General features: G+C 42.0%; 1 protein-coding gene across 1 annotated transcript in view; it reads left to right on the top strand.

Annotated features, from left to right (window-relative positions):
- Positions 1–7538: 7538 nt before the first annotated feature.
- The window catches only part of LOC140069573 (neuronal acetylcholine receptor subunit alpha-7-like), an 84980-nt gene continuing 78429 nt past the window's right edge, over positions 7539–14089 (top strand). The window contains exon 1 of the mRNA XM_072115424.1: positions 7539–7985. Coding sequence (XP_071971525.1) covers positions 7907–7985 — 79 coding nt within the window. The 5' untranslated portion in view covers positions 7539–7906. The remainder of the gene's footprint in view (positions 7986–14089) is intronic.

Raw genomic sequence — 14089 nt, forward strand, 5'->3', positions numbered from 1 at the left:
AATGTGCCCCATAAGATATGTTGCAGAAGTTTCAAATACTTTCCCATTTATCAGGATACTGCTTAAAAAAATCCATGTGATTTATACCAAAACACATACCTCCCAACCGTCCCGGATTGGGCGGGACAGTCCCGTTTTTTAACCTCTATCCCGCCGCCCCGGGAGGTTGAGAGATTGTCATGCTGTGGCCCGCATTGTCCTGGACCAAGAGACTGAGTCCCGTCTCCTTGTCCCGGTACACACTGGCTGCAGAGACACAGGAGACAGTGCAGCTGCTGTGGCTTTAGATCCGGAGCTCCGCTCCCAGCAAGGCGCCTTCTCCTCCCCCGGGCGGGCCCTTACCCCTGTTTGAGCTGTGCCGCGCAATGTATTGGAGGACTCGAGGAGGGGTCACCAGTAGAGCGGCTGCTATGTGACCCGACCATAGACCCTGGAGACTCCTCTGCTCCTTCTCCTGACCTGAGCTGTGGATGTGCAGGGGGGAGGGTGGCACCACAGAGAGGAAAGATAGCACCTTATGTGATGGGCTCCCCCTTCCACCAGCTACAGACGTCTATAAGGAGCATCTCCACAGCATGGATGACGGAGGGCAGCCTGACCCTCACATCATACAAAGCTAAAGGTCAGTGTATGATAAGAGACATCTATCAGGACTTGTATGTCAGTTTTGTAACGTAAAAGACCAGAAATAATCGCAACGCTTTGCGAACCGCCAGACATTGCGATTATTTTGCCCTTCACGCCTTCTCCACACCAAGAAGGCATGAAGGAGAAGCGGACAGTGGCGCCAGCGCCCACGCTATAGCCTGTGAACTTTCATGACAGAAAGTTTGCAGGTTACTAAGTAGTTCCACACTGTGCAGGGCATGACGTATCATTGTACGCTGCACAGCCCAGATGTATCCCAAATGTGTGTAAATAAGATTGTAAATATATGTTTTTGTGTATTTATCCTGCAGGAATTGGTGCTGGAGAACAGTAATTAACCCCTTCACACTCACTTTCACTTTCACCTCATTTGGAATTTTTTCCAGCTTCCTGGTACACGGCATGGAATTATAAAGAAAGTAAGCCCTCAATAAGTTCTGTACACAGAAATTAAAAAATTATAGATTTTGACAGTGGGGAGTGAAAACTGAGCTGTGTCATTAAGGGGTTAAAGAATACCTGTCAAGGTGATTAACTTAATGAATTATGACGTTCCTGATGTACATCATAATGGTGTTAACCCCTTGCCGATGTGTGACATATTAGTACATCACACATCGGTTGTGGGTCAATGGAAAGGGCTCACTGACTGAGCCCTCTCCACACAAGGTTGGTGTTACCTGCAGACAACCTAGGGTTAAAAGAACCTAAGGGGACTGAAAAATAGCAACTTTTTTTAAAAATGGAAAAAACATAAATATTCAAATCACCATCCTTTCCCTAGGACTGATATAAAAATAAATAAGTACTAAAAACTAAACACATTACGGCAGGTACCACCGAGACTGAAAATGCCCGATCTATGGAAATATAATAACGGTTATTCCCAGAGTTTAAACCCATAATGGAAAATAGCGCCCAAAGTAAATGACACTTTTTGCCATTTTGCTAAATATGAAAGATGTTATAAAAAGTGATCAAAAGGCTGTACTGTCCAAAAAATAGTGGCATTAAAAATGTCATCTCATCTCACAAAAACATTACACCAAACACAGCTCTGTGCACCGAAGTATGAAAATGTTATTAGCATCAGAAGATGGCGAAATGAAGAGGAGGTCTTAATTTTTGTAAAAGTATGAATACATTATAAAACCTATAACTTTGGTATCCCTGTGATCACATTGATGGAAAGAATAAAGGAGACATGTCGTTTGGGGTGCCCCGTAAAAGCCCACAAGAAAATGGCGCAAAATAGTTTTTTCACCAATTTCACTGCATTTGGAATTTGTTTCCAGATTCCCAGTACATGGCATGCAGCTCATACAGCTCTGAACAAGGAAAAATATAAAAAGCTTTGGCTCGAATAACACAAAAAGGCAAAAGGGCATTAGTGACACGGGATTAGGGTGCGGTCACACATTCTCGTTTTGATTCTGTTTTGTAAAGGAATCAAAACGCATTTGGCTGGCTTGCAGCCCATTGCAAATGCGCTTGTATGCAATTGACAATCAGTATTCAGTGTCCAAATGCAAGACACCAGGCGCCGATTGCCGAGCATATGCGATCGGCCACGGCTCAGCCCAGTGCGTTTTGATTCAGTTACAAAACGTGTGACAACACCCTTATACTAATGTCTCTAACACCATATCATTTGTTGCTAACTACTAATGCACACCATTCATATGGAAAAATAAAGTACGCATTATGGAGGGTAAATTCCTGGAATTGCAACTATTTTGCCAGTTAGGCCAACTCAACTGAATGTGGAGAGTGGGCAAGTGTGGGCATTCCTGAGGGCACTATTGCATGAGAACTCATCAGGGTGCGGTCACACGTAACGCTAGTGCTGAGTTTGCAAACACAACGCTAGCGCATGAGGGCGTGCCTCGGCCCGATCTTATTTGCATTTTTAGTTTAACACATGCGATCAGTAAGCAAACACATGCATTTCACTAAAAATGACCTGAGGCACACCCACATGTACTAGGAGGACAGGAGGAAGAGGAGGCTGGAGGACAGGAGGAGGCTGGGGCAGGCTGGGGAACAGGAGGTTGGAGGAGGAGGAGGCTGGAGGACAGAAGGACAGGAGGAGGCTGGAGCAGGCTGGGGAACAGGAGGCTTGAGGACAGGAGGAGGCTGGAGCAGGCTGGGGGACAGGAGGAGGCTGAAGTAGGCTGGGGAGTAGAAGGATGACGCTGGAGGAGATGGACAGGAGGATGCTGGAGCAGGCTGGGGGACAGGAGGAGGAGGCTGGAGGACAGGAGGAGGATGCTGGAGGACAGGAGGATGCTAGAGGAGGCTGGAGGACAGGAGGATGCTGGAGGAGGCTGGGGGACAGGAGGATGAGGCTGGAGAACAGAAGGAGGATGCTGGAGGAGGAGGCTGGAGGACAGGAGGATGCTAGAGGAGGCCTAGGGGACAGAAAGATGCTGGAGGGGTCAGGGGGACACGAGAAGGCTGGGGGACAAGAGAAGTCGGAGGCTGGAGGACAGGAGGAGGATGCTGGAAGAAGCTGGGGGACAGAAGGAGGAGGCTGGGGAACAGGAGGAGGATTGAGGATGGAGGGGCTGGAGAACAGGAGGAGTCCGGGGGATAGGAGGAGAAGGCTGAAGGGCTAGAGGATGCTGGAAGAGTCTGGAGGAGGCTGGAGGAAAGGAGTAGGATAGTGAACAGGAGGAGGCTGGAGGACAGGAGGATGCTGGAGCAGGCTGGGAGACAGGAGGAGGAGGCTGGAGGACAGGAGGAGGCTGGAGGACAGGGGCCACAGGAGGAGGCTGGAGGACAGGGGCCCACAGGAGGAGGCTGGAGGACAGGGGGCCACAGGAGGAGGCTGGAGGACTGGAGGAGACTGGAGGATAGGGGGCTACAGGAGAGTCTGGAGGACAGGAGACCACATGAGAAGGCTGGAGGACAGGAGGCTGGAGGAGACTGAAGGACAGGGGGCTACAGGAGGAGGCTGGAGGACATGGGGCTACAGGAGAAGGATAGAGGACAGTAGGCCACAGAATGATGCTAGAGGACAGGAGGAGGCTGGAGGACAGGAGGCTACAGGAAGAGCCTGGAAGACAGGTGGAGAATGGAGGACAGGAGGCTACAGGAAGAGGCTGGAGGACAGGAGGAGGATAGAGGGCAGGAGGGCTGGAGGCTACAGGAGGAGGCTGGAGGCTGCTGGGGGACAGGAGGCGGAAGCTGGGGGACAGTAGGCCACAGGAGGAGTCTGGAGGACAGAAGCTACAGGAGGAGTCTGGAGGACAGGAGCTACAGGAGGTTGGAGGACAGAAGCTACAGGAGGAAAATTGAGGACAGAAGGCCACAGGAGACGGAGGATAGTGAACAGGGACTGCACCATTTGAGGGGTCGAAGGGGTAGGAGTACAGATAGTATTATGTGAATGTTTGGGGAGATCAATAAAAGTGGAAAACCAAATGTAAGGGAATGATAGGGGTTTTATATGTTGCAGAGTTGCATTAGGGGCTATTACACAACCCCCCCATCAATTGGAGGGGGGTGGGGTTGGCCAAAATAAGGGCCATTGAACTATGTGGGGACTGTCAATTATACTATGCTTGTGGTTGGGATAATGGGCATGGTTTAGAAAAAGGGGGCGGTATGCCAAAACAGGTCTATTGAAATCAACTAAATGTTCAACTTCTGCTACAAATCTGCTGCAAGTGAATACAAGATTCAACTATTCAGTCAGAAGCTTTATTGTCACCATTACAACTTTTTCTAGAGTTAATACCTGTTTTCCCAAACCACTGAATGGCAAATACTCCAATACCTGGTTCAGTTCTGGAAAGCTGAGACAAAACATTGGGGCACATTTACTTACCCATCTCATCGGGATCCTCGAGGTGCGGTGTCCGACGAGGATTCGAAGCTGTCGAGATTCACTAAGATCGTGGCAGCTTTGAATCCTCTTCGGACACGAGTATCCAATTTCCTGCATGTGTTGCTTCCCCGCTGAGGTACACTGGAGTTCACCTTCTTCTTCCTGGTGCCTGTAAGTGCATGGCTTGCGACACAATTTTGAATGTTAAATCCCGCTCTTAGTCCGAATCAGTCGGGTTGTCCGACGGCCACGCCCCCTGATTTGTGTCGCATGGAAGTCAGCATGATTGCGCCAAAGTCTAATTGTGTGCGCCAAAACCTCCAAATAAATGTGGCGCAAAACTGAAAAAGTCGGGGAAACCCGGCGAAAATGCGGTTCGCGGACCCTTAGTAAATGTGTCCCTTTGAGTTTTAGTTTTAAATGCTGGCAAATCATCACAGACATGGCATTAAAGACATGTATCAATTTGCATTTGTTATGCCATTCAGTCCTTTGATGTGGTTCTTTATAGTAGTTATACACTGTCATCTATCAATGGGATGATCTGTATTTTACTGGGAAGTGAACTTGTAAAGTAAAATCGGTTCCCATCTACCCTCCCAAACAGATTTTGAGTAGAGATGAGCGAACATATTCGTCCGAGGTTGATGCTCGTTCGAGCATTAGCGCACTCACAACTGCTCGTTGCTCGGACGAATATTTAGCCAGCTCGAGAAAATGTCATCTCCCGCCGTTTTGATTTTTGGCGGCCAGAAACAAGCCAATCACAAGCCAGGAGACTCTGCAGTACACCCAGCATCACGTGGTACACTTGCAGGTCGATAGCAGTGGTTGGCTAGCCTGATCAGGTGACCCTGGAATATACTAGCCATTGCCCATGGTGCTCGGATCATTCTCTGCCTGGATGCCGCTAGGGAGAGAGCTGCTGCTGGTCAGGGAAAGCGTTAGGGTGTTCTATTAGAATAGTGTTAGGCAGGAGTGATTCTACAAGAACCCAACAGCCCTTCTTAGGGCTACAATAGCGTTATTTATTTTTTTTTTATTTGCTTGTGGCTGGGCTTGCTGGCACTAGTAGTGCAGCTAGTACCATATTGTGATGAATTTGCAGGGAGACTTGCGAACGTTATTTTTGGCTCTTAGTGACACACATATCCATTTCAAACAGTGGGACCATTTATTGGGGGTTTGATAGAATTAGGCACAGTCTGCCGATTTTTTCTTTTTTTTCAAAAGTGAAAGTGAAAGTCACAGCACAAAATCCTTTTGTGTGCTGTCAGTGGTGCAAATGCAATTTCATCTAGCTTAGTCTGCCTGCTACTGTTTAGCAAGCTAGTCTCCAGAAATCCCAATCCACATTCTCTCTGCCGGTGAAGCGTACTGTACGTCACGTGTGGGGAATCTAATAAGTTTTTTTGTTCACATTAGTACCGGGACATTCAGCAATCCGCATTTCAGTTTGCTTTCTGATTTCCTCTGCGTGTTTAGTTCAAAAAGAAATTAAGAAAACAAAAAAAAAAGTTATAAAAATGAAAAAAAAAAAATTCTCTTTTTATTTTTTTTTTGAGGTGGGAAATCTCCGTTATAGCAATCAAATTTTGTCTACTGTAGTTGAACGGTTGTGCCTGCTACTGTTTAGAAAGCTAGTCTCCAGAAATCCCAATCCACATTCTCTCTGCCGGTGAAGCGTACTGTACGTCACGTGTGGCGTAATTTAATACGTTTTTTTGTTCACATTAGTACCGGTACATTCAACAATCCGCATTTCAGTTTGCTTTCTGATTTCTTCTGCGTTTTTTGTTCCTAAAAAAATTTAAAAAACAAAAAAAAACTGCCGCTGCCCCCGCATGCCGTCCCCGATAGTGTTAGAGTCAATTATTGGGTGTTTTAGATGCTATCTCGCCTCACTCGGTCACTCTGTCATGGCCATGCTGTTGCCCATAATTTTGGCATAACGGTGCGATTAAGCAGCCTCCAGAGGCATCCATGCATGCTGCCCCTGCTGTTTCCTGTCCATTCCATGGTGTTTCCATCATTTTCTGAGGTTTCCAGGTTTTTGGCCAAGCTTCCCTGTGCAGAGCCTTGGTCCCCTTAAAAAAATGCTCGAGTCTCCCATTGACTTCAATGGGGTTCGTTATTCAAAACGAGCACCGGAAAAAGATCGACTCAAATAACGAGCACTCAAGCATTTCAGTGCTCGCTCATCTCTAATTGTGAGCCCTCATGGGTAGGGTTCTCCATCCACTTGGCTTCTATTTGTACTTGCATTTGTTATTGTCTTAATGTAATGTATGTGATTGTACAGCACCATGGAATTAATGGTGCTCTATAAATAAATACTAATAATACATGTGTGAGCATTACTGGCATTTGTATAGTGTAGGACAGCTGTATATGCACAATACTGATACTTATATAGTGTAGGACAACTATATATGTGAATTACTAGTACTTATATAGTGTAGGATTACTGATACGTGTATAGTGCAGTATAGCTATATGTGTGTGCACTACTGATACATGTATAGTGCAGGATAGCTATATATGTGTGCACTACTGATACTTATATAGTGCAGGATAGCTATATGTGTGCACTACTGATACTTATAAAGTGTAGGACAGCTATATGTGTGTGCACTACTGATACCTATATAGTATAGGACAGCTAAATGTGTGGACTACTGATACTTATATAGTGTAGGACAGCTATATGTGTGTGCACTACTGATACTTATATAGTGTAGGACAACTATGTGAGTGAATAACTGGTATTGATGTAGTGTAGGATTACTGATACTTATATAGTGTAGGATAGCCACACATGTGAATTACTGATATTTATATAGTGTAGGACAACCATATATGTGAATTACTAGTACTTAGGTATTTGTGCATTACTGGAACTTATCATGTGTAGCATAGCTATATGTGAGAATTACTGGTACTTATATAGTGTAGAAAAGCTAGATGTGTGCATTACTGGTATTTATACTGTATAGTGCCCCTGCTGACCCCTCTGATGAGGGACTGGAGCTATGAGCAGCAGTGTAAGCGGGGAGCAGCTCCTGTAGGTGTTAAGGCAGCTTTATGCTCCACAGCTCTGAGCTTCCCTCACTCCCCCTACTCTTCCAAATGCATGTTGTGTATGCACAGTGCAGAAATCACAATCCCTCTTTATCCACTGAGCAATATTTGTTCTCCAGCTTTCATTTTTCCTAGATGCTTCCATTCTAGCAATGTACATACACTGAATTCTGCCTGGCTCAGGAAGTTTATGTCACCTGTGGGATATAATGTTCTACTGCTGCTATTGCTTTTTCAATGAAGATGTTTTATTTGGATAACAGCTAACATTCTACTTTGGATTGCTGTGAATCCAGGGGGTGATTTTAATAACCATCATCTTTCGAGCCCTGCTCTAATAGTACAATGATATCAGGAAAGTGTCTGAGATTCCTTGCTTATGGTTTCTATTTGTGGATATTTTTATTTCTGACCTTCCTAAGAGGTAAGTGGTTATTCTTATTTTACATAACATACTCACCTTATGCAATTTCTAAATTTAGAACAAATTCCAGCCTGTTGCATACTGTAATAAATGAACTTTGTCTGAATGTTCACTTGACATCATATGAAATCCAGATTTACCACTTTGTAATGTTAAAGCACATGCAGTTATATGACAAACTCAGCTCTACTATATGTAATCATCTTTATCTGTCTTGGCCTGTCTAAATGACATATTTTGTCTATTCTTATTTGTAATGTATACATGTAAAATGTTTCTCGGTATTTTGAACTTTATAAACAAGATATAAGAAGAATCATTTAGAGAAACTGAATCATAGAATAATTTTAGCAAGAAAAGATTCCAATGTTGTGACTTGAATTAATAATTTTTGGTACGTGGGATTTCTGTGTATTTTACATCATGTTTGATAGATGTTTGGAGGTGTTTCACTTGCTTCATTTGATAACTTATATAGATGCAGTTTTGATGTTACATACAACTTTTGTAACGGATGGATGGATGGCTAATTTTCTTTTTGCAGTATTTTTTCAGCAGATTATTATCAAACAAATAATATTTAGTTATACATGTGTTTGTGTCATATGAAGAAGTAGTTTATGCTATTATGTTTTTATCTGTGCTTTATGTAAGTCACTGTACCACTGTACTTTATAAAGGCACGGTGTTCACTAAAAATGGAAACCGTGGTGCAGTTCCAGATACGTGACACAAACACCAATGACACCTGGAGGACCCCATTGATTTCTATCGTGCCCATAGTTTTGCTGGAAAAAATAGCAATATTTACAGCACTTTTTTCTGTTGAATGTAACTGAGTCTTTAAAGGGGTTATGAAAGAAAGTTCTCATTTAATCCCATAGTGATGTTTACACAATAAAGATAATTTCTAACCCCGTACTTTACAGTTTTTTTTTTACTGCTTTTGCTCCTATCACTCATGATCCATCTAATTCTGTATCTATACTTTCATTTAGCTTCTGAACATTCACTAGTATCAGACACATAGACAAAGAGAGATGAGACAAATCAGAGTCATGAGATGGATATAAAACACAATAACACACTCAGCTTTGCTGCCTCACCTTATCAATAAAACACAGTCAGCACTGCTATGTCACCCCCTCCCATGGGATCCAGAACTTATCTTGTTTGTAGAGCAGCTGCTGCTGTGTCCTCTCCATGCAGCTGTAGAAGCACAACTGAACCAGGAAGTACCCGTGTCTGTAGAGCTGTCCTACCCTTCTCCTGCATTGCAAGATAAGATAGAGGGAACCAAATTGTGTACACCAGGACTGATAGAGACAAGTTGAAATTATATCTGTGAAATTCTGTATTTTTGTTAATAATATCACATTACTCAATGTGTTACTTTGTTATCTTGAGTATATTTAAGAATCTTGTCTTTGTGAGAATACCCCTTTAATGCAGATGTTTACACATCGTTTCTCCATCATTTGTTTCAACTTCATTTAATAAATTGGTTGGCCTGATATTTGACTCTTTTGTAATCTGCTTGCTTGGACCCCCACTAATACTAAAACTTCCTATAGAATGACAGCAAGCTGAGATCTAGAATACCCTAAGGAATCGATACAGAAAGTATTTGATAAATTGTATACATTTTCATTATACAAACAATAATATTCATTTGCTGAAATGTAAACAACCCATTAAAGCTTGGGTGCAAATTGGTCTTCCAAATGCACAATGACCTGAAACATACTGCCAAAGTGGTAACTAAGGGGCTTAAGGATAACAAAGTCAAGTTTTGAAATGGACCTCACAAAGGCAAAGCTGAAAAGGGCAAAGCTGAAAAGGCAGGTGTGAGCAAGGCGGCACTGGTGTCAGAAGGAATGGACCAAATTCTTACGAACTATTCTGAGAAGCTTGTGGAAGGATACCTGAAAAGTCTGACCCAAATCATTTAAGGGCAATGCTAACAAATACTCATTCAATGGGAGAACCGCACCACCTTTCTCATGAGCTTTAGGGGTGGCAGTGGTCCGACCTCTATACATCTGCATGTTACCCTATGCTGTGGATTGGGGATAATATAAAATCTTAGATAAACCACTTTAACCTTTTCTGAGCCACAGGGTTCATGTATGGTGTAGCAGGAAATCAGTTCTTTCTAATCGCTCTTCTCGTATTTTCCTTAGCTACCACATACTGCTGACATCAGACTGCGGCACCCATGTACTCATTTAAATGGGAACCCTAAGCTCTTTTCAGTATCACTGGGAAGCCTAAGGCACCTGATTGCCATGCTGTTATGCATGTTCTGATGAACACACTACAGTACAATCAGTAGCAGGATGAGGCTACTGGGGGCCTTTTGCTATATTTACATTGTGGGCCACAACCTGTCTTGAGCTACAGCCCACTATGCCTGATCCCACCGTTATATATTAACCCTTTGCCCCACCATGACGTTCCCCAACATTCACCACTAACACTTGCAATTGGTGCTGGCACCAATCGCGGGGGTTAACCCTTTACATGTATCCGGCTTAGCTGCCTGCGGCGTGTAACAGACTGTGGAGCGTGGGTGCCACCATCTTGGTTGTGATCGTCGCTCCCCTTGACATCATCAGCACATTGTAACAGATTATGTGCAAAATCCCCATAAACTACTATACTGTAATATAGCAGTATATGGTAGGATCCGTTAGAAAACCTAGGATTAAAGTACCCAAAGGGATCTAAAAAGTTTTTAGAGAATACCCCCCTTTTCCTACAATGGACATAAAATTAAATAAACAATAAAAATCATAAACATGATAAGTATCATCACATCCCAAAAGTCCTGATCCATCAATATTTAAAAACAGTTCTTCCCATGGGTGAACCACATAATGGAAATGCCCTTTATCTGAAATATCTGCCCACTTTTTGCCATTTTGCGACACATAAAAATTTTAATAACAAGCCATGAAAACGTCATACAGTCTCCATAATGGTAGAAATGAAAATGTCTCATCCCGTAAAAAATTACGCCTCTGCACACCAAAATATTAAAAAGTTATTGGTCTCAGAATATGGCAAAATGAAGAATTTGTTTTTTGTACAAAAGATTTGAATTTTTTAAATCTACTAAAATATAATAAAACCTAAACAAATTTGTTATCTCCATCATTGTACAGGACCAAAGAATAAAGGGGAGGTGTCATTTGAAGCACACAGTGAATGCTGTAAAAACAGGCCCAAAAGAAAATGGTGCAAATGTGGTGTTTTGTCAATTTCACCTATTTTTTTTCAGCTTCCCAGTGCAAGGTATGGAATATCAAATACTGTCACTAAGAAGTACAATTTGTTGTGCGGAAAAATAAAAAAGTAATGGATTTTAAAAGTGGGGAGTGAAAAATAGAAACGCAAAAAAAAAAAAAAAAGGGCTGTATATGTAAGGGGTTAATTTTATCAATTTAACATGTAAAACAAAATACAGAACCCTGATGTGAAACAATAAAATACAACAAAAAAACACCCTCAACCAGTGCCACAGACACTCAGAAGACAGACTTATGTTATAATGATGATCTGCTCCTTCAGGTCTATGACTTCAGGCTGACTTCCCCTGGCCATGACTTATTGCTGCAGAATTTCTCCCCAGATGTCTTTCACTCTTCAAAGTCCTAAAACTACATACCCTGTAATTTAGTGCCTTATCTTGCCTAAAGGATGAAAAAATTGTGGGTTTCAGAACATGGCACTGCAAAAAGAATATTTTTTTCTGTTTATATTGTACAAAATGACTAAACATTTGGTTTGCTACAATTGTAGTGACCAGTATAACAAAAATAACATGTTATCTATCTTAAACAGTGAAACGGTACAAAATGAAACTTGTAAAATATAGTGTCAAAGGGTTTATAAAATTCAATAAGAAGATGGTACTTAAATAGGTTGATCAGTGCCATAAAACAAAATATGAAAATATTTTTGTTTATGAAGACAATTGCTTCATCACTGATCAGTATAATCTCCATGAAATTGTGGCTCTGTTGCCTTGGATATCAGGCAGCTGAATCTGTGCATCTTTTGCAACTTTAAAAAAAAAAAACACCCAAAAGTCACAAATTCTTCTGAATCCCTTTCTAAACTTTTGCCTACACCTGCTTGAGAATGGAGTTTACTTGAGCAATAATTGCAACTTTTTAACCATCTGTTGTACCAAAATAGCATTTTTTAATATGTCCACATTTGGATTCAAATAAAAAAAGAAACGCCAAAGCTAAATGACCCCCTCTTATCTTCCATTACAAATTTTAAACCTCCTAACTTCCTTATAAAATAAAATGATGCCAACATAAACATTGTAACGAAATTATAGTTAGTTACTATTTTGGATGGCAGGACTATCTGTCTAAAAAGCATAATATTTAGAATTCTGAAAATGGGATATTTTTCCAAAATTTCAGAAAATTTTCATTTTTTTCCATAAATAAATGCAAACCAAAATTTCCCACTAACATAAAGTACATTAGGTAAGTTCAAACGTTCTAATGTTATTACTGCATATAGTGACACATGGCAGATTTGAAAAATCGAAGTTGGTCCTCAAGGTGAAAATTAGCTTGGTCCTTCAGGGGTTAATATTCCCCATGAAAAATTAAAATAGCTCTGAAAGTGAAAAAAATGAATTAATAAAATGAATTAATAAAATTGAAATTAATCAGACAACAGTGGGTTTTTTTGGTGACACATTTCTTTTAGACATTTCCTTCCACTAAGATTTGGTGTCAGTGCTTAGTTTTGTAACAGCTGAAGCTTTGGTTTCCCTTTGTTTGATATCCTCTAATTATTCAGCTTCATATACGATTCTAGCTTTTATGCTTCTTTGCCTTTTCTAAAGTAGCAATTAAACTTTTCTGCCAGTAGAGGTGCTCTTAAATCCTTCTTGTCACAATAATGGGTTCAGTTTCTATAGTTACAATTACAGAACTATCTGTTTACAGTGATATGTCACCTGGTCATGAATGGCTGCCACATGAAACCGCTATAATATCCTGAGATATAGCAGAGCTAAGGTTTTAGTAACCCTGAACATTGATTTTGAGCTGCCCATTTTTAAGCAAGTATTGATAAAATAGAGCAATTGCTTACAATGTGCCAACAATAGAAGAGATCAATTGATTTATATCCGAGCCCTTAATAGGGCCGACTGCTTTGTCTGCTCCACACCAGAAGGTATAAGCATGAAAAGAAACCTTCCTGCCTCCTTTCTGCTTTTTATTCTTAAACCTGCACCATTTTTAATTGTGTTGTCAGGTAGTGTTTTTATTAGAACTGTTATACTATATTTATTTATACTTTTATTTTTGGATACATTTTTATTGAATTTTAAAACGAATCTGATGGGTTTATAATCTACTTCTTGCCCTGTCCATTTGGTTACCTATCAACATTGGAGAAAAAACAGAACGCACTTGGATATCAGCGATGTTCTGTCCTTTTTTATGCAGACATATTGGGGGTCATTTACTAAGGGCCCGATTCACGTTTTCCCGACGTGTTACCCGAATATTTCCGATTTGCACCGATTGTACCTGAATTGCCCCGGGATTGTGGCGCACGCGATCGGATTGTGGCGCTGGCATGCATGCGACGGAAATCGGGGGCGTGGCTGAACGAAAACCCGACGGATTCAGAAAAAACGCCGCATTTAAGAAAAAAAATGTGTCGCGAAAATTACACTTACCTTCACCAGGTATAGGCCGGTGAATTTCAGGGCATTCCAGCGCGCCTCCGGGGAACTTCAGCGCAGCAGCGCCACCTGGTGGACGGCGGAGGAACTATCTTAGTGAATCCCGGCCGGACCCGAAGCCACCGCAGATAACGCGCCGCTGGATCGCGAACGGACCGGGTAAGTAAATCTGCCCCATTGACTTCTATGGAGGTCCATGGTCTACATGTAAGAAAAAAAATAGTGAGATTTTTTTCTCATGGTCCACACATCAGTGAAAAGTAATGGAAATGTGAAGAGACTCCTAGAACTCAATGGGGCACATGTATCATAAGTCTGGCTTTTTCTGTCTGTTTTTTGAGACTTGGCTTTCCTGCAGGTCAGATGTATCTTAAAA

Source organism: Engystomops pustulosus, chromosome 1, assembly GCF_040894005.1.
Source record: "Engystomops pustulosus chromosome 1, aEngPut4.maternal, whole genome shotgun sequence".
NCBI classification, from domain to species: domain Eukaryota; kingdom Metazoa; phylum Chordata; class Amphibia; order Anura; family Leptodactylidae; genus Engystomops; species Engystomops pustulosus.